We start from the raw sequence: 27,994 nt of genomic DNA on the forward strand, positions 1-27,994 counted from the left end.
AGGTGCCGCCCCCTTCCCCGGCCGCCGGCGCAGGCGCGGCTCCGCCCGCCGCCCCCCGCCGCCCCCCCGCTAAAGGGATGAGCGCGGCCGGCCGTGCCCGGGCGCAGGAGGCGTCGTCCCGCGGCGAGGCGGACGGGGAGATGCCGGCCACCGAGAAGGACCTGGCGGAGGACGCGCCCTGGAAGCGCATCCAGCAGAACACCTTCACCCGCTGGTGCAACGAGCACCTCAAGTGCGTGCAGAAGCGGGTGGGCAACCTGCAGACCGACCTGGGCGACGGGCTGCGCCTGATCGCGCTGCTGGAGGTGCTCAGCCAGAAGAAGATGGGCCGCAAGTACAACGCCCGCCCCACCTTCCGCCAGATGCAGCTGGAGAACGTCTCGGTGGCCCTCGAGTTCCTCGAGAGGGAGAACATCAAGCTGGTCTCCATCGGTGAGGCGGGGGGGCCCTCCTGGCGGGGTGCCTGGGGGAGACCCCATGGGTGGGAGCCCCCGGTAGTGACGGCCTGCCTTTGGGGAGCCCCCCCAATGGGATGGTTGTGAGATCCCCCCTCCCCAGAGCCCCCCAATGGGATGATGGGGGGAGCCCCCCCCAGACCCCCACAGTAACAGCCTGCCTGTGGGGAGCCCCCCCCAGGCCCCCACAGTAACAGCCTGCCTTTGGGGAGCCCCCCCAATGGGATGGTTGTGAGATCCCCCCTCCCCAGAGCCCCCCCAATGGGATGATGGGGGGAGCCCCCCCAGATCCCCACAGTAACAGCCTGCTTTTGGGCAGCCCCCCAATGGGATGATGGGGGGAGTCTCCCCCCCAGACCCCCACGGTAACAGCCTGCCTTTGGGGAGCCCCCCCAGACCCCCATAGTAACAGCCTGCCTTTGGGGAGCCCCCCTAATGGGGCACATCTGGGACCTCCCTCCCTGCAGCCCCCCATAGCAAAGGGCTGCTTTTGGGGAGCCCCAGTAATGGGGTGGTTGTGAGGCCCCCCCTCCCCAGAGCCCCGGTAGCGATGGGCTGCCTTTGGGGAGCCCCCCTAATGGAAGGCTTTGGGGAAGCCCCTTCTGGAGCCCCCCCGTGTAGTGGGGTGCCTTTGAGAGCCCCCCAACGGGGGGGGATCCTCCCCCTTTTGAGGCCAAGGGGAGCCCCCCCCCCCCGGCCGTGACTCCCCCTTTTGAGAGACCCCTCATGGGGCTCCGTGGAAGACCCCCCCCCCATTTTGGGAGCCCCCCCAGTGGGGCCTCGCCTGAGCCCCTGCTGGGGTCCCCCCCTTCGGGAGCCCCTCCTGCGTGGGCCCCCCCGTGGCCGCAGGCCCCTCCCCGGCCCCCTAACAAAGGCGGGGGGGCCGGGCCCGCTCCCATCCCAGGAATGTGGGGGGGGGCCCGGCCGCCCGGGTCCCCCGTCCCGCCGGGGGTGGGGCCGGGGCGGGGGGGGGCCGGGGCCTCGCCCTGCGGCTCCCCACATCCTGCGGGCACAGATTGCGGGCGGCACCGGGCCCCGCCCGCCCCGGGGCCCCGCGTGGGGCTTGCTCATCCCCGCCCGTGACCGGCCCTGCCGTGGGGCCGGGAGCGGGGCGCCCGGGGGGGGTCCCGAGAGCTCCCGGCGGGGCCGCCTGGGGCGGCACGGGTCCCCGCGGGGCCGTGGGGGGCGCGGGGGGATCCGTGGGGCCGCGGGGGGGGGGGGCGTGGGGGGCGCCGGGGGGCGGGGCCTCGATGGTGCCCGAGCCCATATAAGGCCAAAAAATGCTGGAGCGGGGGGTGGGGCCGGGGGCGGGTCCTGGGGCCCCATCCCCCACCCCGCAGCGCCTCCCTCCCCCCCTTACCCCCCTCCCGCGGGGCGGGGGACCCGGGCGTCGGGGCACCCGCCGTGACGCCCCCAAACCGCCCACGGGGACCCGGGCGCCCGCCGTGACGCCCCCAAAGCCGTAACAGGGACCCGGGCATCGGGGCACCCACCGTGACACCCCCAAACTGCCCACGGGGACCCGGGCACCCGCCGTGACGCTCCCGAACCCCTAACGGGGCCCTGGGCACCCGCCGTGACACCCCCGAACCCCTAACGGGGCCCTGGGCACCCGCCGTGACACCCCCGAACCCCTAATGGGGATGCAGGCGTCCAGGCTCCCTCTGTCCCACCCGTGGGTGCCGTGTCCCCACGTGTCCCTGCGGCGCGGACGTACGGCGCCCTGTCCCCGCACCCGCGGTGGCACCGCGTCCTCACGCCCCCTGCCACATCCTAGGTGCATCCCCGTCCCCGTGAGGGTGCCGCGTCCCACCCCGCGGCGTCCCCGACCCCCGGGGCCCCGCGGGACGCTGACCCCCGTCCCCCCGCCCCCCGCAGACAGCAAGGCCATCGTGGACGGGAACCTGAAGCTGATCCTGGGGCTGATCTGGACGCTGATCCTGCACTACTCCATCTCCATGCCCATGTGGGACGAGGAGGACGAGGAGGAGGCCAAGCGGCAGACGCCCAAGCAGCGCCTGCTGGGCTGGATCCAGAACCGCCTGCCCCAGCTCCCCATCACCAACTTCAGCAAGGACTGGCAGAGCGGCCGCGCCCTGGGCGCCCTCGTCGACAGCTGCGCGCCCGGTGAGGGGACGCGGGGGACGCCGCTGGGGGGTGGCGCGGGGGAGGCGGGGAGGTGGCCCCGGGGGTGTGGGGGGACGCGGGGAGGTGGCCCTGGGGTATATGGGGACATGGGGGTGGCTCTGGGGGTGTGTGGGCACACAGGGGGGTGGCCCTGGGGGGCACAGGGACGTGGGAGGCAGCTCTGGGGCTGCCTGGAGACATGGGTGATGGCCCTCAGGACATGTGGGGGGACAGCAGGGTGGCCCTGGGGGGCAAGGGGACACGGGGGCGGCACTGGGGGTTTGTGGGGACAGAGAGGTGGCCCTGGGTCGCGTGGGGACATGGAGGGACACAACAGGGTGACTCTGGGGCTGCGTGGGGACACGGGGTGGCTCTGGGGGTGCATGGGGACATGGGTGATGGCCCTCAGGGCATGCAGGGACCCGGAGGGGTGGCCCTAGGGGTGTGTAGGGACGTGGTAAATGGCCCTGGGGGCACGCGGGGATGCGGGAGGCTGGCCCTGGGGGCATGTGGGGACACGGGGTGGCCCTGGGGTGCAGAGCGGGCCTAGTGGCACGTGGGGACGTGGGGGGCGAGCTGGGGGCAGGAGGGGGCGCAGGGAAGCTGTACCCCCCGCCGCCGGCGGTGACCGTGTGCCCCGTCACCCGCAGGGCTGTGCCCCGACTGGGACTCGTGGGACCCCAGCAAGCCCGTGGACAATGCCCGGGAGGCCATGCAGCAGGCGGACGAGTGGCTGGGCATCCCCCAGGTGGGCAGGGGGCCGTGGGGAGGGTGGGGCGGGGGGACCCCGGTGTCCGGGAGCGGCCCGGTGACCCCCCTGTCCCACGTGTCCCCCCAAGGTGATCACCCCGGAGGAGATCGTGGACCCCAACGTGGACGAGCACTCGGTCATGACCTACCTGTCGCAGTTCCCCAAGGCCAAGCTCAAGCCGGGGGCCCCCCTGCGCCCCAAACTCAACCCCAAGAAGGCCCGAGCCTACGGCCCTGGTGAGGGGGGCCCCCCCGTTCCCCGTGGGGCTGCGGGACCCCCCTGCCCCTCCAGTTCCTCGCTGGTTTGGGACACGCTGGTTTTCATGGCGTTGTGGGGCTGGACCCAGTTCCCTGCAGGTTTGGGGCCCCTCTCCTGTAGGGCCCTATAGATCTGGGGGACCCCCTGTTCCTTACAGAGCTTTGTGGATTGGGGTTATCTATAGACTTGGGGTATTTCATGTTCCCTATAGCGCTGTTCCCCTATGGAACGGGGGGACTCCTTGTTCCCTGTAGGGCTGAGACCACTATGGGGCCAGGACCCCCGTGGGGCGGCCGGGGCGGGGCCGGGACCCCCGTGGGGCTGACGCTGGGTCCCGCAGGCATCGAGCCCACGGGGAACATGGTGAAGCAACGGGCCGAGTTCACGGTGGAGACGATCAGCGCGGGGCAGGGGGACGTGCTGGTGTACGTGGAGGACCCCGCCGGGCACCGCGAGGAGGTGGGCACGGGGGCTGGGGGGGCCGCGGGGGGCCACGGGTGATGGGGACCTCCCGGTGCACGGGGAGGACCCACGTACCTGGTGGTTGGTTTGGGGCTGGGGGGTCCGTGAGCCGGGGCGGGGGCTCTGGGGTTGGGTCCCTGTGGGGTTTCGGGGGGCTCTGGGGGGGGCTGCGGGGCTTTCGGGGGCCCCCAGGGGGTCTCACAGCTCGGTGCCCCCCTCCGCAGGCTAAAGTGGTGGCCAACAACGACAAGAACCGGACGTTCTCCGTCTCCTACGTCCCCAAAGTCACCGGCGTGCACAAGGTGGGGTCGGAGGGATGGGGGGGGCCTTGGGGGGCCTGGGAGGTGTTCTGGGGGGGGCCTGAGGCGTTTTGGGGCCCCGCTGGGGCTGTTTTGGCCCCTGGCGTGCGGCTTTTCATTTCTTTTGAGGTCTAGAGAGAGAATTTTGAGGTCTCGGGTGGTTTCTCGATGAGGCTTCGCCCCCCTGACGCCCCCCCCCAATTTCGGGGTCCCCCCACAGGTGACGGTGCTCTTTGCGGGGCAGCACATCGCCAAGAGCCCCTTCGAGGTGCAGGTGGGGCGGGCGGCGGGCGACGCCGGCCGGGTCTCGGCGCAGGGGCCCGGCATCGAGCCCCTGGGCAACGTGGCCAACAAGAGCACCTACTTCGAGATCTTCACCGCCGGTGCGCCCCGGGGGGGCTTCGGGGGGCTGGGGGTGGGGGGTGCTGGGGGGAATTGGACCCCAGGGGATGTGGAGGGGCTGGGCGACCCTCGGGGTCGGGGGGTCCGGCGGGGGGGGCAGCGGGTGCCCTCCCCGGTGACGCGGTGGCCGCCGGCAGGCGCGGGGCCGGGCGAGGTGGAGGTCTTCATCGTGGACCCCAGCGGGCGCCGGGGGACGGTGGAGCCGACGCTGGAGGCCCGCGGGGACGGCACCTACCGCTGCACCTACCGCCCCACGGCCGAGGGGCCCCACGTCGTCCACGTGGCCTTCGGGGGAGCCCCCATCCCCAAGAGCCCCTTCAGCGTCACCGTGGGGCAGGGTGAGCCCCGGGGGGCTGCCTGCCCCCCGCCCCCACGGGGGTCTCTGGCCCTCAGTTCCCCCCCCCAGGCTGGGGGTCTCTGTCCTTCCCTGGCTTGGGGGTCTCTGTCCTCCTGTCCCCCCGACTCGGGGGTCTCTGTCCCTTCAACTTGGGGGTCTCTGTCTCCCCCCCTAAACTCGGGGGTCTCTGTCCCCCCACCCCCAGCTCGGGGGTCTCTGTCCCCTCCGGACTTGGGGGTCTCTGTCCTGCCCCCCACACCAGGGGCTCTGCGTTCTCCTCCCCTCCGAGCTGGGGGGTCTCTGTCCTTCCCAGCTCAGGGGGTCTCTGTGCTTCTGCCCCCCAACTCGGGGGGGGTCTCTCTGCTTCTGCCCCCCCCGGGCCCTTGTGGGGGGGTCTCTGCCCCTCACATGAGGGGCCCGGGGCTGTCGCTGCAGGGGGGTCTCGGCCCCCCGTGACTCCGCTCTGTCTCTCTCCGCCTGTCCTGCTCCTTCTGCCCGTCTGTCCGGGAAGCGCCGGCCGGGGTCCTCGCGGGTGACCCGCTGACGGTACGGGGGGGCGCGGGGGGTGCTCCCGGACGCCTGGGTCCCTCCTTACCCCCCCCACCCCATGGGGCCCTTTGGGGTGCCCCTGGACGCCTGGGTCCCTCCCCACAGCACCTGCACCAGCCCCCCCAGCTGCCCGGGTCCTTTTCGGACCCTTCCCCACAGCGTGTGGGTTTGGGGGTCCCCCCGGGGTTTCCCCCACATTGTGCGGGGCGCTCCCCCCGATCCCTCTCCCCCTCCTTCCCCTGCAGCCCCTGCACTCAGGGTGGTTTTTGGGGTCCCCCTGGGACACGGGAATCCCTCTCCCTCCCGCCAGCACGTGCCCTGGGGAGGGTTTTGGGGGTCCCCGGCTGGCGGGGCCCCCCCTGACCCTCTCCCCACAGCCTGCAACCCCTCGGCGTGCCGCGCCGTGGGGCGGGGGCTGCAGCCCAAGGGGCTGCGGGTGAAGGAGACGGCGGATTTCAAGGTCTACACGAAGGGAGCCGGCAGCGGGGAGCTCAAAGTCACCGTCAAGGGCCCCAGTGAGTCCAGGGGGGGCTCCTCTCTTTTGGGGGGGCTGCGGGGGGGACTTGGGGGGGGCCCTGATGGGGGCTGGGAGTACCCTGAGGGGACGGGGGGCCCTGGACACAGCCCTTACCCCCTACTCAAGGGGATGTTGGGGTCCCTGGGGTTTTGGGGGGGGTCCCTGGGGTTTTGGAGGGGGTCTCTGGGTTTTAGGGGGGAATCTGGGGTTTCGGGGGGCCCCCCGGGTTTTGGGGCGCCCCCCTGACGCGTGCCCCGCAGAGGGCACGGAGGCGGTGAAGCAGAAGGACCTGGGGGATGGCGTCTTCGGCTTCGAGTACTTCCCCACCGCACCGGGGACCTACACGGTGACGGTGACCTGGGGGGGTCAGCACATCCCCCGCAGGTGAGCGCTGGGGGGACTGGGAGGGACTGGGCGGCACTGGGAGGGGGAGCAGCATAGCCCCCCCCCAGCCCGGGAGCCAGCTGCCATCCTTGGTGCCGGGGCTGGGGCCGTTTCGGGGTCTGGGCTGTTTTGGGGGGCCGTTTCAGGCTGTGGGTCATTTTGGGGGGCTCTGCTGGCAGCAGGGTCCCCCCCTGACCCCCCCACCCCCCCATTTGTCCTCCCCCAGCCCCTTCGAGGTGAAGGTGTCCCCCGAGAGCGGCAGCCAGAAGGTGCGGGCCTGGGGGCCCGGCCTGGAGGGGGGCGTCGTGGGCAAGTCGGCCGACTTCGTGGTGGAGGCCATCGGGGATGACGTCGGCACCCTCGGTGAGGGCGGGGGGTCTTGGGGGGCCCCTGGGGACCTTCGGGAGCTGCTGGGGAGTGTTTCTGGGAGGTTTTGGGGGGCTTGGGGCCTTCCTGGGGATCCTTCTGGGGGCTTTGGGATGCCTTGGGGGGGCTCGGGGAAGCTTTTGGGGGGGATCTGGGGGGTTAGGAGGCTCCTGGAGGGGCCTCGGGGGGGTATTGGGGGCCTCCAGGGGTTTTGGGGTGTCCTGAGGGACTTTGGGATGTCTCAGGGGCCCATTATATCGGGGGGGGTGGGATCTCTGAGCGGCCTCTGGGGCACTGCTGGGGATTTGGGGGTGTTTGGGGGGGCTCTGGGGTCTCTGAGGGGCTCCAGGGCTCCTCTGGAGATTTGGGGGTGTTTTGGGGGGGCTCTGGGGTATCTGAGGGGCTCCAGCGCTCCTCTGGGGAGTTGGGGGTGTTTTGGGGGGGCTCTGGGGTCTCTGTAGCCCCTCTCCGGGGTCTGCGTGTCCCAGTGATGTCCAGGGGCTGGTGGCCGCCATGGGGCTCTGCGCCCCCGGGGCGGTCGCTCTTTGGGGACCCCCGGGGGGGGTTTCGGGGTGCCCCTGACCCCCCAAACCCCCCCCAGGCTTCTCGGTGGAGGGCCCCTCGCAGGCCAAGATCGAGTGCGACGACCGGGGGGACGGCTCCTGCGACGTGCGGTACTGGCCGCAGGAGCCGGGCGCCTACGCCGTCCACGTCCTCTGCGACAACGAGGACATCCGCCGCAGCCCCTTCATGGCCGACATCCGCCCCGCGCCCCGAGACTCCTTCCCCGAGAAGGTGGGGGACCCCCACCGACCCCCCCCGGGACCCCCAAAGCGCCCGGGGGACCCCCGTAACCCCTCTGTCCCCACCCCTCCTCAGGTCAAAGCCCACGGGCCAGGGCTGGAGAAGACAGGGGTGGCCATCAACAAGCCCGCCGAGTTCACGGTGGATGCCAAAAACGGGGGGAAGGGACCCCTCAAAGTGCAGATGCAGGTGAGGGGGGGGTTTGGGGGTGCTGCCTGGGCGGGAGGGGGGCTTGGGGGGCACCGTCCTGGGTAGGATGGGGCACAGAGCAGATTTTGGGGGGTTATATGGCTTTAGAAGGACTTGGGAGCCCGGGCACAGGGCAGGTGGCACGAGGGGGCCGTGAGGGGGATTTGGGGGGGCTGTGGGGTGGATTGGGGTGCTGGGGGGGGATTTGGGGGTGCAGCCCCAGCTAGGACACACTACGAGGTGGTTTTGGGGGGATATCGGGGGGATTTGGGAGCCTCAGCGTAGGCATGGGGGGACTGAGGGGCCACGGGGTGGGTTTGGAGGCCCAGCTGTGGAGAAGGGGGTGTGGGTGGATTTGGGGGGGTCACAGGCTGGGTTTTGGGGGTGCTGACCCCCCCGCGCCCCCCCAGGATGCAGAGGGCACCCCCGTGGACGTCTCCGTCAAGGACAACGGCAACGGCACCTACAGCTGCTCCTACGTCCCCAAGAAGCCCCTCAAGCACACGGCCATGGTGTCCTGGGGCGGCGTGAACATCCCCCAGAGCCCCTTCCGGGTGAGGGGGGTCCCCAAAACCTGGGGGGGGGTGTCCTGGCTGCCCGGGGAGGCGGCAGGCCTGACCCTCACCCCCCCAAACCGCAGGTGGGCGTGGGGGCCGGCAGCCACCCCCACAAGGTGAAGGTCTACGGCCCCGGCGTGGCGAAGACGGGGCTCAAGGCCCACGAGCCCACCTACTTCACCGTGGACTGCACCGAGGCTGGGCAGGGTGAGCCCCGGGGGGTTTTGGGGGGCTCGGGGGGTTTTGGGGGGGCTTCGGGGAGCTTGGCGGGGTGCAGGGAGGGGGCTGGGGCGGGCGCCTGCAGGGTGTAGGGTGGTCTGGTGGGGTGACAGGAGGGTGCCCGTGGGGTTTGGGGGTGCCGGAGGGTCCCGGGGGGGGTTTGGGGTGCTGACGCCCCCCCCGGGGCCCCCCCAGGGGACGTGAGCATCGGGATCAAGTGCGCCCCGGGGGTGGTGGGCCCGGCCGAGGCCGACATCGACTTCGACATCATCCGCAACGACAACGACACCTTCACCGTGCGCTACACCCCCCGCGGCCCCGGCGCCTACACCATCATGGTGCTCTTCGCCGACCAGGTGGGCCTGGGGGGCCTGGGGGGGGCGCGAGGGGTCTGGGGGTGCAGGGGGCTGACTTTGGGGTCCCTCCCCGCAGGCCACCCCCACCAGCCCCATCCGGATCAAGGTCGACCCCTCGCACGACGCCAGCAAGGTGAAGGCGGAGGGACCCGGCCTCAGCCGCTCGGGTGAGTTGGGGGGGGCAGCGGGAGGGTCCCAGGGGGTCCCGGCAGGGATTTGGGGACCCCCCTGACCCCCCCGGGTCCCGCCCGCAGGCGTGGAGCTGGGGAAGCCCACCCACTTCACGGTGAACACCAAGGCGGGGGGCCGGGCCCCCCTGGACGTGCAGGTGACGGGGCCCGGGAAGGGCGAGGCCGTGCGGGACCTGGAGGTGATCGACAACCACGACGGCACCCACACCGTCAAGTACACCCCCCTGCAGCAGGTAACGGGGGGTCCTCAAAAACCCCCCAAAATACCCCCCTGCCCAGCAGGCAGCAGGGGGGCACCCCAAAAGCCCGGCACCCCGTAACCAGAATGCCCCCTCGTGTTGTAATGGGGGCACCCCAACCCCCAGCGCAGCGTGGGGGGGATGTCACCCCCCGGCCCCGGCGTGGGGCACCCCCACAGTCACCCCCTCTCCCCCCCCAGGGTAATTTGGGAGTGGCGGTGACCTACGGGGGCGACCACATCCCCAAGAGCCCCTTCACCGTTGGGGTGACCCCCAGCCTCGACCTGGGCAAGATCAAGATCTCCGGCCTGGACGACAGTACGGCTGGGGGGGGCATGGGGGGCTGGTTTGGGGGCGCTCTGGGCTGGGGGGCACTCAGACCCCCTTTTAGAGGAGGTTTGGGGGCAGCTGGGAGCTGCGTGGGGCATGGGGGAGCCGGCGGCAATTTGGGGACCTCCTTTTGGGGGGGTGGCATCTCCTACAGAGCTGCGCGTGATTTGGGGACCCTGTAGGGCTGGGGGGCAGAGTGGGAAATGGGGGGGCAATTGGGGGGCCTGCTTGGGGTGGGAGGTTTTGGGGGCTCCCTGCCCACAGAGGACTTGGAGCCCCCCGCAAACCACCCACCCCCTGCCCAGAGAGGTTCTGGGGTGGGGGTTTGGGGGCTCCCTCCCTGGAGAAGATTTGGGGTGGGGGTTTGGGGGTGTTTTTCTGGAGGGTGTTTATTTTGGGCGTGGGGGATCTCCGGCAGGGGGTCTCCCCGTTTTGGGGTGCAGCCCCCTGCAGGCTGTGGGTGCCCCCGCAGAGCTGGAGGCGGGGAAGGACCAGGAGTTCACGGTGAAGTCCAAGGGCGCCGGGGGCCAGGGCAAGGTGGGGGCGAAGATCACGGGCCCCTCGCGCAAGGCGGTGCCCTGCACGGTGGAGCCGGGGCTGAGCCCCGAGAACAGCCTGGTGCGCTTCATCCCCCGCGAGGAGGGGCCCTACCAGGTGGAGGTCACCTACGACGGCGTCCCCGTCCCCGGCAGCCCCTTCCCCGTCGAGGCCGTGCCCCCCACCGACCCCTCCAAGGTGGGTCTGGTCCCCTGCGACGGGGCGCTCTGCTTTTGGGGGGGGGGACACACTGAGTTTGGGGGTGTCCTGATGGGGCTCGGCCCTGTGGGTCTGCCTTCGGGATGGGGACCCCCGGTATGGGGGTGTCTCGAGGTGGTGGGGGGGTCCCCAGGAGCTGAGAGGGCCCCGGAAAGGGGGGGTCCCTGCTTACGGGGGTCCCTAAAGGTTGGGGGGATCCACAGCGAGGGAGTGTCCCTGGTAATGGGGGTCCCCATGGGCTGGGGGACCCCGATAAGGATGATCAGGGTCCCCAGTAAGGGGGTCCCGTGCTTACGGGGGTCCCTAAGGGTTGGGTGTCCGTAGTGAGGGAGTGCCGCAGGTGATGGGGGACCCCAGTAAGAGCGTGTTGCTGGTTGTGGGGGTCCCCAGGGGCTGGGGGACCCCAGTAAGAGCGTGTTGCTGGTTATGGGGGTCCCCAGGGGCTGGGGGATCCCAGTAAGAGCGTGTTGCTGGTTATGGGGGTCCCCAGGGGCTGGGGGACCCCAGTAAGAGTGTGTTGCTGGTTATGGGGGTCCCCAGGGGCTGGGGGATCCCAGTAAGAGCGTGTTGCTGGTTATGGGGGTCCCCAGGGGCTGGGGGGACCCTGAGAACAGCGTGTCCCTGGTGAGGGGAGTCCCCAAGGGCTGGGGGACCCCAATAAGAGCTGGTTGCTGGTTATAGGGGTCCCCAGGGGCTGGGGGAGGCCCAGCAAGAGCGTGTCCCCCACGATGGGGGTCCCCAATAAGAGCAGACCCCCAGGGCCGGGGAGTCCCCGGTGCCGTGGCTCCCCTCTGAGGGTGTCCCCGAGATCCGGGGATCCCCGGCAAGGCCCCCCCGCCCGACGCGGTGGCCGCTCTCCCCGCAGGTGCGCGCCTTCGGGCCGGGGCTGCAGGGGGGGCTGGCCGGGGTGCCGGCCCCCTTCACCATCGACACCAAGGGGGCCGGCACGGGCGGCCTGGGGCTGACGGTGGAGGGCCCCTGCGAGGCCAAGATCGAGTGCCTGGACAACGGCGACGGCACCTGCTCCGTCTCCTACCTGCCCACCGAGCCCGGCGACTACAACATCAACATCCTCTTCGCCGGCGCCCACGTGCCCGGCTCGCCCTTCCGCGCCCCCGTCCGCGCCCCCTTCGACGCCTCCAAGGTGACGTGCTCGGGGCCGGGGCTGGAGGGCGCCACGGCCGGGCAGCCCGGCCACTTCCGCGTGGACTGCAGCCGGGCCGGCACGGCCGAGCTGACCATCGGCATCGCCTCGGAAGCGGGCGCCCGCGCCGAAGTGCGGGTGGAGGATAACGGCGACGGCACCTACACCATCGCCTACACCCCGCTCAGCCCCGGCGTCTACACCATCACCGTGGAGTACGGCGGGCAGCCTGTGCCGCACTTCCCCAGCAAGGTCCGGGTGGAGCCCGCCGTCGACACCGCCGGCGTCAAGGTCTACGGGCCCGGCGTGGAGGGCAAGGGTGAGCGCGGGGCCACGGGGACGGGGGCGCGGGGGGCGCAGCCGCCTGACGTCCCCCCCACCCCCTCCCCGCCGTCCCCCCAGGCGTCTTCAGGGAGGCAGTGACGGAGTTTGACGTGGACGCCCGGGCGCTGACCAAAGCCGGGGGCCCCCACGTGAAGACGCGGGTGTCCAACCCCTCGGGGAACGTCACCGAGACCTTCGTGGAGGACCGGGGTGACGGCACCTACCACGTGGAGTACACGCCCTACGAGGAGGGTGAGGCGCGGGGGGTGCGCGGGGAGCGGGGCGGCGCCGCCCGTGGCCGCGGGGTGACGTCCCCGCCGTCCCCCCCCAGGCCTGCACGCGGTGGAGGTGAGCTACGCCGGCAGCCCGGTGCCGCACAGCCCCTTCCGCGTGCCCGTCACCGAGGGCTGCGACCCGGCACGCGTCCGCGTCCACGGCCCCGGCATCCAGAGCGGCACCACCAACCAGCCCAACAAGTTCACCGTGGAGACCCGGTGAGGCCCCAACCCCCCCCTGGGCCCCCAAACCATCTCCTAGGGCCCCCAGCAGTCGTCATGAGCACCCTGGTACCCCAAATCCCCCCTCGGTGCTGAAACCCCCCTCCTGCACCCCAAGTCTTCCTCCCAGCACCCCTGTACCCAAATCCCCCCTCCCCGCTGAAACCTCCCTCCCCGGTCCCCTGCACCCTCCGAGCACCCCAAGTCTTCCTCCCAGCACCCCTGAAGTCCATCGTGGGTGCCCTAAGTCTGCCTGTAGGCACCTTAAATACACTTTCCCAGCCCGAATCCTTCTCCCGGTGTTCCCTGAAACAGCCCCGTACCCCAGCTCCTTTCCCCGGTGTCCCCTAGATCATCCCCGTACCCCAAATCTCTTCATACCCTGAGTCTCTCTCTTCCTAGTCCCCCCAAAACATCCCTGTACCCTAAACGCTCCTCCCAGAACCCCTAAGCGTCCCCCCCCAGTACCATCAAGCCCCCTCCTGGGGGCCGGGGGGTTTGGGGGTGCCCCACCTGACCCCCGTGCTCCCCCCGTCCCAGGGGTGCCGGCACGGGGGGCCTGGGCCTGGCGGTGGAGGGTCCCTCGGAGGCCAAGATGTCCTGCACCGACAACAAGGACGGGAGCTGCTCGGTGGAGTACATCCCCTACGAGCCGGGCACCTACAGCCTCAACGTCACCTACGGCGGCCACCAGGTCCCCGGTGAGTGCTTGGGGGGTCCCGGGGGGGTGCTGGCGCGAGGGAGGCGGTCGCGTCGCCCCCCCCCCCCACGCTCACGTGTCCCCTCCAGGGAGCCCCTTCAAGGTGCCGGTGACGGACGTGGTGGACTCGTCCAAGGTGAAGTGCGCGGGGCCGGGGCTGACGCCGGGCGTCGTGCGAGCCAACGTGCCCCAGACCTTCACCGTCGACACCAGCAAGGCCGGCGTCGCCCCCCTGGACGTGAAGGTTCAGGGCCCCAAAGGTCAGTGGGGGGCACAGGGGGTTGGGGGTACCCCTGCTTTGGGGCTGGGGGGCGTTTGGGGTACCCCTGATCCAAGGGGGACGGGGGTATCTGGTATAAGGGGGTCCCTTGTGTCGTCTCAGGGTGGTGGGGGGTGCCCTGTGGGGTCTCGGGGTGCCCTGTAGTGGCCCTTGGGGCCTCAAAGCACTCCTGGGAGGTCTTAGGGTGCCCGTGGGGTGCTGTGGGCTCTTGGGGCGTCCCGTGGGACGCTACAGGGATGTTACAAGGTCTCGGGGTGCCCCGCAGGGTGCCCTAGGGGGTCTCGGGGCGCCCCGTGGAGCACTGCAGGCTCTCGGGGTGTGGCCTAGGATGCCACGGGGAGCCTTGGGGCACGCTGCGATGTCTCGGGGTGCCCCGGGGTGCCCTGACGCCCCCCCACCGCCCCCAGGCGTGGTGGAGCCCGTGGACGTGGCGGACAACGGGGACGGGACGCAGCGCGTCAGCTACGTCCCCTCCCGCGAGGGGCCCTACAGCATCTCGGTGCGCTACGGCGACGAGGAGGTGCCCCGCAGGTGAGGCGGGGGCCGCGGGGGGGCCGGGGCGGTTTCGGGGGGCCCGGTCTGACGCCCCCCTCCCGTCCCGCAGCCCCTTCAAGGTGAAGGCGCTGCCGACGCACGACGCCAGCAAGGTGAAGGCGAGCGGCCCCGGGCTGAACACGACGGGGGTCCCGGCCAGCCTCCCCGTGGAGTTCACCATCGACGCCAAGGACGCCGGCGAGGGGCTGCTGGCCGTCCAGATCACGGTGGGCGCGCGGCGGGGGGCGGGCGGGGGTCCGGCGGGGGGCAGCGGACAGCCCGACGACGTCCCCCCGCCTCCCCGCAGGACCCCGAGGGCAAGCCCAAGAAGGCGACGATCCGGGACAACCAGGACGGCACCTACACGGTCTCCTACGTCCCCGACATGACGGGGCGCTACACCATCCTCATCAAGTACGGGGGGGACGAGATCCCCTACTCCCCCTACCGCATCCGCGCCGTGCCCGCCGGCGACGCCAGCAAGTGCACCGTCACCGGTAAGCGCCGCCGCGGCGGGGGGGGGCGCACGGGACGCACACAACGGGGACACCCACCGCCCGCCCAGCCGCTTCCAGCCGAGTCACCGCGGGGCTGGGGGGGGGCGCGGGCGGGCGGGGGGCGCGGGGGGGCCTCACCACGTGTGTCTCACTGGATTTCTTGCTTCTCTGCCCACCCCACGTCCCCCCCTCCCCCCCCGCGCCCCCACCCCTCTTTTGCCCACGCTGTAGTCTCCATCGGAGGTCACGGCTTAGGTAAGCTCACGGCATGGCTCGCTTGGCGTCGGGGCGCATGCGTGACCCCCTCCCCGCACCCCAGAATTAACCCCGCCCTCGTGGACAAGCGGGGACCTTCCCTGCGATGGCGTGAAGGAGGGGCCAGGGTCTAATTTTGGGGGACCCTTGGGCCTCATTTGATACTGGGGGCACCCCACCTTCTCCTTAGATTACGGAGGGGTCCCCCCGACCTCATTTGATGATGAGGGGCCCCCCCAGACCTCATTTAATGTCTGGGGACCCCCCAGATGTCATTTAACAGCCAGGGTTCTCTTGTAATTGGGGTGTCCAGACCTTGTTCAACATGGGGGCGACCTTCCAATTCTGCTTGCTCTTGGGGGTCCCCCTCAGTCCAATACCAGGGACCCCCTTTGGTCCTACCTTAATTATGGGGCGTCCCCTGAATCTCATTAAATGGGGGGGTTGGCGGGGGCCCCTTGTGCCTGTAGCTTGAACCTATGAATGTTTTGGGGGGTCCCTGGCTTGGCGCTGCTGTAGTTGGAGACCCCCCATCGCTGGGGGCTCCCCTGGCCCCCCACAGGGCAGTGAGCTGGGGGGTCCCGGGGCGTTGGGGGGTGCCTGGCTGCCCCCCCGAGGCAGAGGGGACCTCCCTCGCCGCCAGGGGCTGGGATGGGGGAGGTCCGTGCCTCATTAATGCCTAACGACCCCCCTCCCCTGGCACGGCACGAGGTTCCCCGTGCTCAGCTCGGCCCCAGCTTTGGGGGGGTCCTTCCCCGGGGCCGGCAGTCACCCCCCCTCCCCGGCAGGCGCGGGCATCGGCCCCACCATCCAGATCGGGGAGGAGACGGTGATCACGGTGGACGCCAAGGCGGCGGGCAAGGGCAAGGTGACCTGCACCGTCTGCACCCCCGACGGCTCCGAGGTGGACGTGGACGTGGTGGAGAACGCCGACGGCACCTTCGACATCTTCTACACCGCCCCCCAGCCCGGCAAATACGTCATCTGCGTGCGCTTCGGGGGCGAGCACATCCCCAACAGCCCCTTCCAGGTCATGGTGAGTGCGGGCAGCGCGAGGCGGGGGAGGCAACGGGCGCAGGCGGCGTGCCGCATCCGCTAACGAGCTCGTTTGCGCAGGCCACCGACCGCCCGCTGCTGGGGGTGAACGGGCTGGACATGGCCGGGCTGCGCCCCTTCGACCTCGTCATCCCCTTCACCATCAAGAAGGGCGAGATCACGGGTGAGGGGGGCGGGCGCCCCAAAACGCCTTGGGGGGGGGGTCACAAACACACCAGTGTTGTCCCAAGGGGTCCCCGAAACAGCTGAGCTCCCCCAGGGGGGGTTCCCAAAATCCTCTGGGTGGGGTGACCAAAACAACTCGGGTCCCCAGGGAGTCCCCAAGACCTGTGGGGTCCCCAGGCCTCCCATGAGTCCTTCTGGGGGATCCCCTGGTCTCCAAAGCCCCCCCAGGCCCTCCTGGGGTCCTCCCAAGGCAGCCAGGGTCCTCCCAAGACAGCCAGGGTCTTCCCAGGGGTCCACAGGTCCCACCAGGGTGTCCCCAAGACAACTAAGATGCTTCCAGACGGTCCCCAAGACAGCCAGCGGCCCCCCCAGGGGTCCCCAGGTCCCCCCAGGGTGTCCCCAGCCCCCTCCTGAGCCCTCCCGGGGGTCCCGGGCCAGCCAGCACCCCCTGACGCCCCCCGTTCCCCCCCAGGGGAGGTGCGGATGCCCTCGGGGAAGGTGGCCAAGCCCGACATCACGGACAACAAGGACGGGACGGTGACGGTGCGGTTCGCCCCCACCGAGGCCGGCCTGCACGAGATGGACATCCGCTACGAGAACATGCACATCCCAGGTGGGGGGGGGGACCGGGGGGCTTTGGGGGGCCCAGCTGAACCATCGTGGCCCTGGGGGTGCCGTGACGCCATCCCACGTGCCACCGTCTGTCCGTTGTGACGTCCCCACCGCCGTAGGATCCTCCTGTGGCGGTGGCGGGGGGTCGCGGTCCCCCCCTGACACCCCCTCTTTGCCCCCCCCCCCAGGCAGCCCCCTGCAGTTCTACGTGGACTACGTCAACAGCGGCCACGTCACCGCCTACGGCCCCGGCCTCATCCACGGCACCGTCAACAAACCGGCCACCTTCACCGTCAACACCAAGGACGCCGGCGAGGGTGAGCCCGTGGGGGGCTCCGCCGGGCGCCTGGGTCCTCCCCGGCGGCGCGGGCCCCCCCTGAACCCCGCGTGCCCCCCCCAGGAGGGCTGTCGCTGGCCGTGGAGGGTCCCTCCAAGGCGGAGATCAGCTGCACCGACAACCAGGACGGGACCTGCAGCGTCTCCTACCTGCCGGTGCTGCCCGGGGACTACAGCATCGTGGTGAAGTACAACGACAAGCACATCCCGGGGAGCCCCTTCACCGCCCGCATCACCGGTACGGGGGGCCTGGGGTCTGGGGGGGACGCCCAGCCGCGCTTTGGGTGGCCCTGGGGGTCCCTGGGAGCAGATCGCGAGTCCCCAGGGGACTCGAGGCCCTTCTGGGGGTCCCCGAGGAGGGGAACCCCGGGCATTTTCGGGGTGCCTCCCCGCTGACCCCCCCGTCCCCGCAGGTGACGACAGCCTGCGCCTGTCCCACCTGAAGGTGGGCGCCTCGGCCGACATCCCCCTGGACATCGGGGAGACGGACCTCAGCCAGCTGACGGCCACCGTCACCGCCCCCTCGGGCCGCAAGGAGCCCTGCCAGCTCAAGCGCCTCCGCAACGGCCACATCGGTGAGGGGGGGGACGCTTGGGGGGTCCCTGGGGACACGGGGACACTCAGGGGTCCCTGGGGACGCGGGGACGTGGCCCCTGGCACCTCGCTGTCGGGGTGTGAGGAGCCCGGCCAGCTCCCACACCTGTGAGGGGACACGAGGGGGACACGGAGGGGGGACACAGGGCTGTAGGGACATGGAGAGGGGACACGGGGCCTTGGGGACACAAGGACACGGTCACCGTCCCCTCACTGTTGGTGCTCAAACGCCTCCGCAGTGTCTCCTGAGGTCCCCTTGTCCTCCGTGTCCTCCGTGTCCCCACGCCACGTCCCTTCTGTGTCCCCACATGCCCATACTGCGATGCCTGTGTCCCCCATGTCCCCGTACCCTGATGATGACGTCCCTGCGCTGTGTCCCCTTGTCCTGACGCCCCTGTCCCCGTGTCCCGACACCCCTGCAGGGACGTCCCCCGTGTCCCCCTACCTCACCCCCTCTGCGTCCCCATACTGCGATGCCCGCATCCCCCTACCCTGCCGCCAGCGTCCCCGCGCCGCGTCCCCTCGTCCTGAGGCCGCTGTCCCCGTCCCCGCAGGCATCTCCTTCGTGCCGCAGGAGGTGGGGGAGCACCTGGTGCACATCTCGCGGGGGGGGCAGCCCCTGGCCCGCAGCCCCGTCTCCGTCACCATCAGCCAGGCGGAGCTGGGGGACGCCAGCCGCGTGCGCGTGGCGGGGCCCGGCCTGCGCGAGGGACGCACCTTCGAGCCGGCGCACTTCACCATCGACACCCGCGACGCCGGTACGCCCGCGGGAGCCGGGCTGGGGGGGCCGAGGGGGGGTCCCGGGCGCCACGGCCCCCGCTGACGGCCCCCTCCCCAGGCTACGGGGGGCTGAGCCTCTCCATCGAGGGGCCCAGCAAGGTGGACATCACCACGGAGGAGCTGGAGGACGGGACCTGCCGCGTCTCCTACTGCCCCACCGAACCCGGCAACTACATCATCTCCGTCAAATTCGGCGACCAGCACGTCCCCGGTGGGCGGCGCGGGAGGGAGCTGGGGGGGACTGGAAGCGCTGGCGGGACGAGCGGCGGCACTGGGAGGGCGTATCGGGGAGGAATTGGGGTTACTGGGGGGAACTGGAGGCACTGGGAGGGGTGTACTGGGGTAATTTGCTTACTGGAAGCACTGGGAGAGCGTGCTGAGAAAGAACTTGGGTTACTGGGGGGAACTGGAGGCACTGGGAGGGGTGTACTGGGGTAATTTGCTTACTGGAAGCACTGGGAGAGCGTGCTGAGAAAGAACTTGGGTTACTGGGGGGAATCGAGGGGCACTGGGAGAGCGCATTGGGGGAAACAGGAGCACTGGGGGAGCGACGGGTTACTGGGGGCACTGGGACGGTATACTGGGGTACTTTGGGTTATGGGGAGCACAGTGGGAGGGTGCTGGGGGGGTACGGGGAGGGGGCGGGGAGTACTGAGAGGGGTTTGGGGTGCAGTGGGACCAGGAGAGGACTGGGGGGAGGCTTAGAGGGGTCCCTGGGCGTGGGGGGGGGGGCTGACAGGACCCCCCACCCCCCGCAGGGAGCCCCTTCTCGGTGAAGGTGACGGGCGAGGGGCGGGTGAAGGAGAGCATCACGCGCCGGCGCCGCGCCCCCCCCGAGGCCAGCGTGGGCACCGCCTGCGACCTCAGCCTCAAGATGCCGGGTGAGCGTCCCTGGGGGGGCCCTGTGAGGCCGGTGGGGTCCCCGAGTGTCCCTGGGGGGTCCCCGAGTGTCCCTGAAGGGCTCAGTGGGCCTCTAAGGGTCCCTGAGTGTCCCTGGGGGGCTCAGCAAGCCCCGTGGGATCCCTGAGCGTCCCTGGGGAGGTCCCCGAGAGTCTCAGGGGGCTGCTGGGGCAGTTGGGGGGGACCCCAGGGACCTGTGGGGGGGCGGGAGAGGGTCTGTGGGCTCCCCAGGGACACCCCCGGGACACCGTGGAGGTGCCCAGGGACACGTGGGGGTGCCAGGGCCCGGCGGGGGGCACGGGGACCTTGGGGTCTGGGGGACCCCAGGGAGGTGTCACAGGGCTGGGGGGTCCCTAGAAACCCCTGGGGGACGCTAAGGACCCACGGAGGTCCCCCAGAGATAAAGAGGGTCCCCCAAGGACCCCCGGGGGGGACCCTGGGACCTCTCCTGGCACGGGAGGGTCCGTGGGGAGCCCCGGTCCCCCCCGTGACGCCCCGCTGCCGGCAGAGCTGAGCGCCCACGAGGTGACGGCGGTGGTGACGGGCCCCTCGGGGCAGGCGGTGGCGGCGCAGGTGCTGGAGGGCGACGGCGGCGCCTACAGCATCCGCTTCGTGCCGGCCGAGACCGGCGTCCACTCGGTCAGCGTCAAGGACCGGGGCCAGCACGTCCCCGGCAGCCCCTTCCAGTTCACCGTGGGGCCCATGGGCGAGGGCGGCGCCCACAAGGTCCGCGCCGGGGGGCCCGGCCTCGAGCGGGCCGAGGCCGGCGTGCCAGGTGAGCGGGGGCACCCCGAAACCTGCCCGAGACCCCCCCTCGGGGCTCCACTGCTCGTGCGGGGCTGCCCCGACCCTCTGACGGCCCCAAAACCCCTAAATGTGTGCCCAACCCTGCTGGGGCACCCCAACCTGCTCCAGGCACCCCAAAACTCAGCCAGGGCTCCCCAAATCCAGCTGGGGACCCTGAACCTGCCTGGGGGGCACCCCAAAGACCCCCCTCCCCCCCCCCCGACCCGCCCTGAGACTGCCTGGGCCTGTCTGGGGCTCCTGAGTCTGCACGAGACTCCCTGGTCCTTCACAGGGCTCCCCAAAACCCATGGGGGGCTACCCAAATCCAACTGGGGCTCCCTGAAACCTATAGGGCTCTGCCCATATCCATGGGGGGCTCCCCAAATCCATCTAGGGCTCCCCAAAACCCATGGGGGGCTCCCCAAGTCCATCTAGGGCTCCCCAAAACCCACAGGGGCCTCCCCAAATCCATCTAGGGCTCCCCAAAACTCATGGGGTCGTTCCCCAGATCCTAACTGGGGCTCCCCAAAACCTGCTGGAGGTCCCCTGAATCCAGCCCGGGGCTTCTGAACTGGCCCCAGGTCCCTCAAACTGGCCCAGCTGGGGAGGAACTGGGGGGCTGCCCCCCAGGTGGGGTGTGATGGGGTGGGGGTGGGGGGGTCAGGCCATTTGGGGGGTCCTAACGCCCTGTCCCCACCCACCCCCCAGCCGAATTCAGCATCTGGACGCGGGAGGCGGGCGCCGGGGGCCTCTCCATCGCCGTCGAGGGGCCCAGCAAAGCCGAGATCGCCTTCGAGGACCGCAAGGACGGCTCCTGCGGCGTCTCCTACGTCGTCCAGGAGCCCGGTACGGGGCCGGGGAGGGGTCGGGGGGGGGCTGGGGAGAAGCAGAGACCCCCCCTCACTGACGCCGTCCCCTCCCCCGCAGGCGACTACGAGGTGTCGGTGAAGTTCAACGAGGAGCACATCCCCGAGAGCCCCTTCGTGGTGACGGCCGCCGCGCCCTGCGACGCCGCCCGCCGCCTGACTGTTTCTAGCCTTCAGGTGAGGCACCGGGAGAAACCCCCCCCCTCGCACCCCCCGGCTGGGCTCGGGACGGCCACGCGCAGGGCAGGGGATCTGCAGGGTCAGGGGGGCTTTAGCGGGGTTTTGGGGTGTCTGTGTAGGGTCAGCGTAGCCCTAGAGGGGCTTTAGTGGGGTTTTTGGGGTGTCTGTAGGGTCAGCATAGCCCCAGGAGGGCTTTAGTGGGGGGTTTTGGGGTGTCTGTAGGGTCAGCGTAGCCCCAGGGGGGCTTTAGTGGGGTTTTTGGGGTGTCTGTGAGGACAGCGTAGCTCTAGCAAGGGCTTTAGTGGGGTTTTTGGGGTGTCTGTAGGGTCCGTGTAGCCCTAGAGGGGCTTTAGTGGGGTTTTTGGGGTGTCTGTGAGGACAGCGTAGCTCTAGCAAGGGCTTTAGTGGGGTTTTTGGGGTGTCTGTAGGGTCCGTGTAGCCCTAGAGGGGCTTTAGTGGGGTTTTTGGGGTGTCTGTAGGGTCAGCGTAGCCCCAGGGGGGCTTTAGTGGGGTTTTTGGGGTGTCTGTAGGGTCCGTGTAGCCCCAGGAGGGCTTTAGTGGGGTTTTTGGGGTGTCTGTAGGGTCAGTGTAGCCCTAGGGGGGCTTTATTGAGTTTTTTGGGGTGCCTGTGAGGGCAGTGTACCCCCAGGGCAGCTTCAGAGGGGTTTTTGGGGTGTTTAGGGGGGGTTCATAGCTTTTGGGGGGCTTTAATAGGGCTTGGGAGGCGTTCAGGGCACCAGTCTCTCTTTGAGAGAGCTGCAGCAGGGTTTGGGGGGGCTGTGTAGCTGCAGCGGGTTTTGGGGTGCCCAGGAGGTCTGTAGCGGGGTTTGGGGGGGCTCTGTAGCTGCAGCGGGGTGTGGGGGTCCCTGCGCTGGCCCAGGCAGCCCCTGCGTCCCCCCAGCCGTGGCGGGCTCCCGGGGGTCTTCTCTCGTGTCTCTTTTAAAGGCTATTAACAGCCCCCCCGTCGCCCCCCACCCCGCTCGGGGGGCGACCCCGGGGCCCGGAGGGGCCTTAGCGGGAGAGAACGGCCCCCCAAGACCCCCCCAGCACCCCCAAACCCCGGGGACGCCCGGGGGCCCCCGTTCTCTCCCGTTAAGCTCTCCGGCCCCATGAGGTAAGTGGGGCACGGGGTGGGGGCTCCCCTGACACCCCCAAATCCCTCCCCGCCCCCTGGGAGACCCCAATACCTGTGGAGCACCCAAACTGGGGCGGGGGCTTTCCCCAGCACCCCCCCCTGCTTTTGGGGGACCCTTGAAACCGGGGTGTTGGTGTTAAACCTTCCCCCAAAGCAGAGGGTTTGGGGTAGGGCTCCCCCCCCCTCGTTGTTTTGGGGTTCGGGTCTCCCCAGGGTCATTCGGGGTAGGGATTTCCCCCTCCCCAGGTGGGGATCTTGGGGTGCAGATCCCTCCTGGGGGTGTTTTGGGGTGCAGGGTCCCCCCCCAAGGGTTACTTGGGGCCTCGACCCCACCAGGGTTGTTTGGGGGTGGCTTTTGGGGGGATAAATCCCCCCCGGGATTTTTGGGGTGAGGGTTTGGGGGTGTTGATTCCCCCCGGGGGTTTTTGGGGTGAGGGTTTGGGGGTGTTGATTCCCCCCGGGGGTTTTTGGGGTGAGGGTTTGGGGGTGTTGATCCCCCCCTGGGGTTTTTGGGGTGAGGGTTTGGGGGTGTTGATCCCCCCGGGATTAGGGTTTTGGGGTATCAATCCCCCCCAGTGTTATTTGGGGTGAGGGTTTGGGGGTGTTAATCCCCCCCCAGCATTAGTTTTTTGGGGTATCAACCCCCTGGGGGTTTTGGGGTGCAGATTTGGGGGGTGTTAACCCCCCCAGGTTTATTTGGGGTGGGGTTTTGGTGCCCCCCACGGCCATTTCGGGGTGCAGACCCCTCCCGCGAGTCCCCCCCAGGCCAGGATTTGGGGCTACCTGGGGGGGGGGGGGGGGGGCCGGCGCCGATCCCTCCCCGGCGGCTTCAGGGCCGTCCCCCCCCGGCTTCAAGGCTCCCCCCCGGTTCTGGGGGGCTCCCCCGCCGGGGGGCTGCCCCCCGCTGACGGTCTCTGCCCCCAGGAGTCCGGGCTGAAGGTGCACCAGCCGGCCTCCTTCGCCGTCAGCCTGAACGGGGCCAAGGGGGTGCTGGACGCCAAGGTGCACAGCCCCTCGGGCGCCCTGGAGGAGTGCCACATCACCGAGGTCACCGAAGGTGAGGGGACCCCGCACCCTGCCCCCCGGGGACCCCCGCAGCCCTCCTGCCCCCCGCAAACCTGCCCCTTCCCCCCGCTGGCAGCGGCGGTGAGCGCCGGCCGGCCGGTGAGGGGTGGGGAGACCCCCCCCACACTTTAAGGGAGAGGGTTTTGGGGTGCCCCCCCACTTTGGGGGGCTCCCTCTAGCCCTGTTGGCTCGGTTTTGGGGTTCAACGGAGGCTGCAGGCCTCAGTGAAGGGTGGTTTGGGGGGGTGTGTGGCCTGGCTGACCCTGCGGGCCCCTTTCAGGGCCCCCCCCCCCCATATGTGGGGGTGCTGGGGGGCTTGGGGGGAGCCTGGGGGGTTTCGGGGTGCCCCGTGGACCCTGTGGGGGTCACATCTCACAAGGTAGGTCTCAGGGGGGTGGGGGGGGCAGGTATTGTGGAGTTTGGGGGGCTCAGAGGGATCGGGGGGGGCTCTGTGAGCCCTGGGGGGGTCATATGGCCCCTGGGGTGGGGTTGGGGTTCCCTGTGGGGTTTTTGGGGGCCCCCGTGGGGTGCATGGGACCCCCATGGGGTGGGGGGGATCCCATGGGGTGGGGGGGCTGCATGGGGGGGTAGCTCCATGACACCTACAGGAGCCCCCTTGGGTCTGGTGGCCCCTGGGGGGGGCGCGTGGGGTTCGTGGGGGGCTCTGCGGGGTTGGGGGGCCCCTGCTGACCCCCCATCCCGTCCCCCCCCCCCAGACAAGTACGCGGTGCGGTTCATCCCGCGGGAGAACGGGGTCTACTCCATCGACGTCAAGTTCGAGGGGTCCCACATCCCCGGCAGCCCCTTCAAGGTGCGGGTGGGGGAGCCGGGGCAGGCGGGGGACCCCGGCCTCGTCTCCGCCTACGGACCCGGCCTCGAGGGGGGCACCACAGGTACGGGGGGACCCCGTGGCTTGGGGGGGGCTCACAGTACCCTGTGAGGTTGGGGGGGGGCTCTATTGGGGTTTTAGGGGACCCCGTGGGCTTAGGGAGGCTCCATGGGGTCTTAGGGGACCCCATGGGATTGGGGGGTCTCATGGTACCTGGTGGATTTGGGGGGGTCTCTGTGGGGTCTTAGGGCACCCTGTGAAGACGGGGGGGCCTCTACAGGGTCTTGGGAGACCCCATGAAGTTTGGGGGGCCTCTACGGGGTCTTAGGAGACCCCATGGATTTGGGGGGCCTCTACAGGGTCTTAGGAGCACCCCTGGAGATGGGGGGGCCTTTATGGGGTCTTAGGGGATCCTCTGGGTTTGGGGGGGTCTCTGTGGGGTCTTAGGGCACCCTGTGAAGATGGGGGGGGTGTCTCTACAGGGTCTTAGGGGATCCCATGGAGTTGGGGGGCTTCTACAGGGTCTTGGGAGACCCCATGGGATTGGGGGGCCTCTGTGGGGTCTCAATGGACCCCATGGGATTGGGGGGGTCTTAAGGGACCCCATGGAGCTGGGGGTCTCTATGGGGTCTCAATGGACCCCATGGGATTGGGGGGGTCTTAAGGGACCCCATGGAGCTGGGGGTCTCTATGAGGTCTCAATGGACCCCATGGGATTGGGGGGGTCTTAAGGGACCCCATGGAGCTGGGGGTCTCTATGGGGTCTCAAGGGACCCCATGGGATTGGGGGGGTCTTAAGGGACCCCATGGAGCTGGGGGTCTCTATGGGGTCTCAAGGGACCCCATGGGGTTGGGGGGGTCTTGAGGGACCCAGTGAGTTGGGGGTCTCTATGGGGTCTCAAGGGACCCGATGGGATTGGGGGGGGTCTCAAGGGACCCCAGGGAGTTGAGGGGCCTCTAGGGGATCTTGGGAGACCTCATGGGACTGGGGGGGCTCTTGAGGCACCCCAGGGAGTTGGGGGGGTCTCAAGGGACCCCAGGGGGTTGGGGGGGGCCTCTCCGGGCTCACAGCCCCCCGCCCCCCCAGGCTCCCCGGCGGAGTTCGTGGTGAACACGGCCACGGCGGGCCCCGGGGCGCTGGCCGTCACCATCGACGGCCCCTCCAAGGTGAAGATGGACTGCCGGGAGTGCCCCGAGGGCTACCGCGTCACCTACACCCCCATGGCCCCCGGCAGCTACCTCATCTCCATCAAGTTCGGGGGGCCCCACCACATCGCCGGCAGCCCCTTCAAGGCCAAGATCACCGGTGCGGGGGGGCAGGAGGAAGGGCTTTGGGGGGACTTGGGGGGCTATGGGGTGGTTTGGGGGGCAGGAGGAAGGGCTCTGGGGGGACTTGGGGGGCTATGGGGTGATTTGGGGGGGTTTGGGGAGCAGGAGGAAGGGCTCTGGGGGGACCTGGGGGGCTATGGGGTGATTTGGGGGGGTTTGGGGGGCAGGAGGAAGGGCTCTGGGGGGACCTGGGGGGCTATGGGGGGGTTTGGGGGGCAGGGGGAAGGGCTCTGGGGGGACCTGGGGGGCTATGGGGGGGTTTGGGGGCAGGAGGAAGGGCTCTGGGGGGACTTGGGGGGGCTATGGGGCGTTTTGGGGAGCAGGAGGAAGGGCTCTGGGGGGACTTGGGGGGCTATGGGGTGATTTGGGGGGGTTGGGGGCAGGAGGAAGGGCTCTGGGGGGACTTGGGGGGCTATGGGGCGTTTTGGGGGGCAGGAGGAAGGGCTCTGCGGGGACCTGGGGGGCTATGGGGTGATTTGGGGGGGTTTGGGGAGCAGGAGAAAGGGCTCTGGGGGGTTTGGGGGGCAGGAGGAAGGGCTCTGGGGGACCTGGGGGGCTATGGGGGGGTTTGGGGGGCAGGAGGAAGGGCTCTGGGGGGACCTGGGGGGCTATGGGGGGGTTTGGGGGGGTTTGGGGAGCAGGAGGAAGGGCTCTGGGGGGTTTGGGGGGCTATGGGGGGGTTTGGGGAGCAGGAGGAAGGGCTCTGGGGGGACCTGGGGGGCTATGGGGGGGTTTGGGGAGCAGGAGGAAGGGCTCTGGGGGGACCTGGGGGGCTATGGGGGGGTTTGGGGGCAGGAGGAAGGGCTCTGGGGGGACCTGGGGGGCTATGGGGGGGTTTGGGGGCAGGAGGAAGGGCTCTGGGGGGACCTGGGGGGCTATGGGGGGGTTTGGGGGCAGGAGGAAGGGCTCTGGGGGGACTTGGGGGGGCTATGGGGGGGTTTGGGGAGCAGGAGGAAGGGCTCTGGGGGGACCTGGGGGGCTATGGGGGGGTTTGGGGGCAGGAGGAAGGGCTCTGGGGGGACCTGGGGGGCTATGGGGGGGTTTGGGGGCAGGAGGAAGGGCTCTGGGGGGACCTGGGGGGCTATGGGGGGGTTTGGGGGCAGGAGGAAGGGCTCTGGGGGACTTGGGGGGGCTATGGGGCGTTTTGGGGGGCAGGAGGAAGGGCTCTGGGGGGTTTGGGGGGCTATGGGGGGGTTTGGGGGGGTTTGGGGAGCAGGGGGAAGGGCTCTGGGGGGACTTGGGGGGCTATGGGGTGATTTGGGGGGGTTTGGGGGCAGGGGGAAGGGCTCTGGGGGGGAGGGCTATGGGGGTTTTGGGGTGCTGACGGGCTCCCCCCGCAGGGCCCCGCCTGGTGAGCAGCCACAGCCTGCGGGAGAGCTCCTCGGTGCTGGTGGACGCGGGGGGCCGGGCGGAGGCCGGGGGCGCGGCAGCGGCGGCGGGGGGGCCCCCCCCGGGCACCCCCAAATTCTCCTCGGACGCCAGCAAGGTGGTGGCCAAGGGGCTGGGGCTGAACAAGGCCTTCGTGGGGCAGAAGAACTCCTTCACCGTCGACTGCAGCAAGGCGGGTGGGTGCCCCCCGGGTTTTGGGGTGCCCCCCGGGTTTTGGGGTGCCCCCCTTCCCGGGGTGCGCTGAGGCTCCCCCAGCTTTGCTGTTGGGGTATCAGGGAGGGGGTTGGCAGCTGGGTCCTGGGTTAGCACTTTTGGGGGGCTGGTTTTTGAGGGGCTGGGGGTGTTTTTGGAGGGGGTTGTGTTTTGGGGTGCAGCTTTTAGGGTGTCTTCAGGGGGGGCTCTTTCGGGGGAGAGGGGAGGCGGTCGGGGCGCTGGGGTCCCTCCTGCCGGCACATGGGTGTTTGGGGGTGACCCCCCGGTTTTGGGGGTGCCCCCCCTGTTTTTTGGGGGTGCCCCCCGTTTTCGGGGTGCCCCCCCGCCTGACGCCCCCCCTCCCTCCGCAGGGAACAACATGCTGCTGGTGGGGGTGCAGGGCCCCCGCTCCCCCTGCGAGGAGATCGTGGTCAAGCACCTGGGCAACCAGCTCTACAACGTGGGCTACCTGCTGCGGGAGCGGGGCGACTACCTGCTGGTGGTCAAGTGGGGGGACCAGCACGTCCCCAACAGCCCCTTCCGCGTCACCGTCCCCTGAGGGGCACCCCAAAACCCCACGGGGGGGCGCGGCACCCCCACATCCCTCCCCACCCCCCCAAAACCTGGCGCTGGGGGCACAGGGAGCATCGCCCCCCCCACTTTGGGGGAGCCCCCCAGTTTGGGGACACCCCCCCCAGTTTGGGGACACCCTCCAGATTGGGGAGCCCCCCCTTTCCCCCGCGGGGTCCTGCTCCGGGCCCCCCCACACCCGCCACCGCCGCCCCCCGCCACCCCCTCACACCCCTCCCCCCCCCGAACCCCCTTTTTTTCTGTTTTTATTTTATTGGACTTTTTTACCAGGCCCACGGGGGGTCCCGGCCCCGCCCGCGGGGGGACCCCAATAAACCTCGTTCTGCTTCGCCCCGCCTCCCGCCTGCGTATGGGGGTGCCAGAGAGGAAGGGGGGGGCCCTATACATTGGGGTGATTGATGTGGGGGGGC

The 27,994-nt window shown here is 70.2% G+C and overlaps 1 protein-coding gene across 2 annotated transcripts; it reads left to right on the top strand.

The window, feature by feature from the left end:
• The first annotated feature begins 7 nt into the window (after positions 1 to 7).
• Positions 8 to 27,913, top strand: FLNA (filamin A). Of its 2 annotated transcripts, XM_075134921.1 has the most exons (46): positions 8 to 432; positions 2,334 to 2,582; positions 3,233 to 3,330; positions 3,422 to 3,569; positions 3,932 to 4,050; positions 4,278 to 4,355; positions 4,573 to 4,735; positions 4,892 to 5,092; positions 6,018 to 6,155; positions 6,418 to 6,541; positions 6,768 to 6,904; positions 7,509 to 7,702; positions 7,787 to 7,900; positions 8,311 to 8,454; positions 8,541 to 8,664; positions 8,872 to 9,032; positions 9,109 to 9,199; positions 9,287 to 9,456; positions 9,663 to 9,780; positions 10,265 to 10,527; positions 11,414 to 12,011; positions 12,095 to 12,268; positions 12,348 to 12,510; positions 13,054 to 13,214; positions 13,303 to 13,473; positions 13,901 to 14,024; positions 14,098 to 14,254; positions 14,335 to 14,524; positions 14,756 to 14,779; positions 15,568 to 15,815; positions 15,896 to 15,998; positions 16,473 to 16,613; positions 16,801 to 16,929; positions 17,013 to 17,186; positions 17,362 to 17,523; positions 18,097 to 18,300; positions 18,381 to 18,533; positions 19,081 to 19,203; positions 19,731 to 19,997; positions 20,717 to 20,854; positions 20,936 to 21,051; positions 23,114 to 23,246; positions 23,971 to 24,147; positions 25,171 to 25,389; positions 26,753 to 26,977; positions 27,365 to 27,913. In XM_075134921.1, exons 1-46 carry the CDS (start codon positions 78 to 80, stop codon positions 27,550 to 27,552), a joined length of 7,851 nt encoding a protein of 2,616 aa, XP_074991022.1. In that variant the 5' UTR covers positions 8 to 77; the 3' UTR covers positions 27,553 to 27,913. The 2 variants fall into 2 exon arrangements, with proteins under 2 accessions (XP_074991022.1, XP_074991023.1); XM_075134922.1 differs by lacking the exon at positions 14,756 to 14,779 and having other exon boundaries at positions 9 to 432.
• Positions 27,914 to 27,994: the final 81 nt, after the last annotated feature.

The sequence above is a fragment of the Calonectris borealis genome, chromosome 34, assembly GCF_964195595.1.
Source record: "Calonectris borealis chromosome 34, bCalBor7.hap1.2, whole genome shotgun sequence".
Taxonomy (NCBI): Eukaryota; Metazoa; Chordata; class Aves; order Procellariiformes; family Procellariidae; genus Calonectris; species Calonectris borealis.

Bases quoted from the DNA above. Each gene is read 5' to 3' on its own strand.
- FLNA (XM_075134921.1), top strand. From the start codon at position 78: ATGAGCGCGGCCGGCCGTGCCCGGGCGCAGGAGGCGTCGTCCCGCGGC. The intron at 13,215-13,302 runs GTGAGTGCTTGG...TGTCCCCTCCAG, and splicing joins CGGCGGCCACCAGGTCCCCG to GGAGCCCCTTCAAGGTGCCG. The intron at 14,780-15,567 runs GTAAGCTCACGG...CCTCCCCGGCAG, and splicing joins CATCGGAGGTCACGGCTTAG to GCGCGGGCATCGGCCCCACC.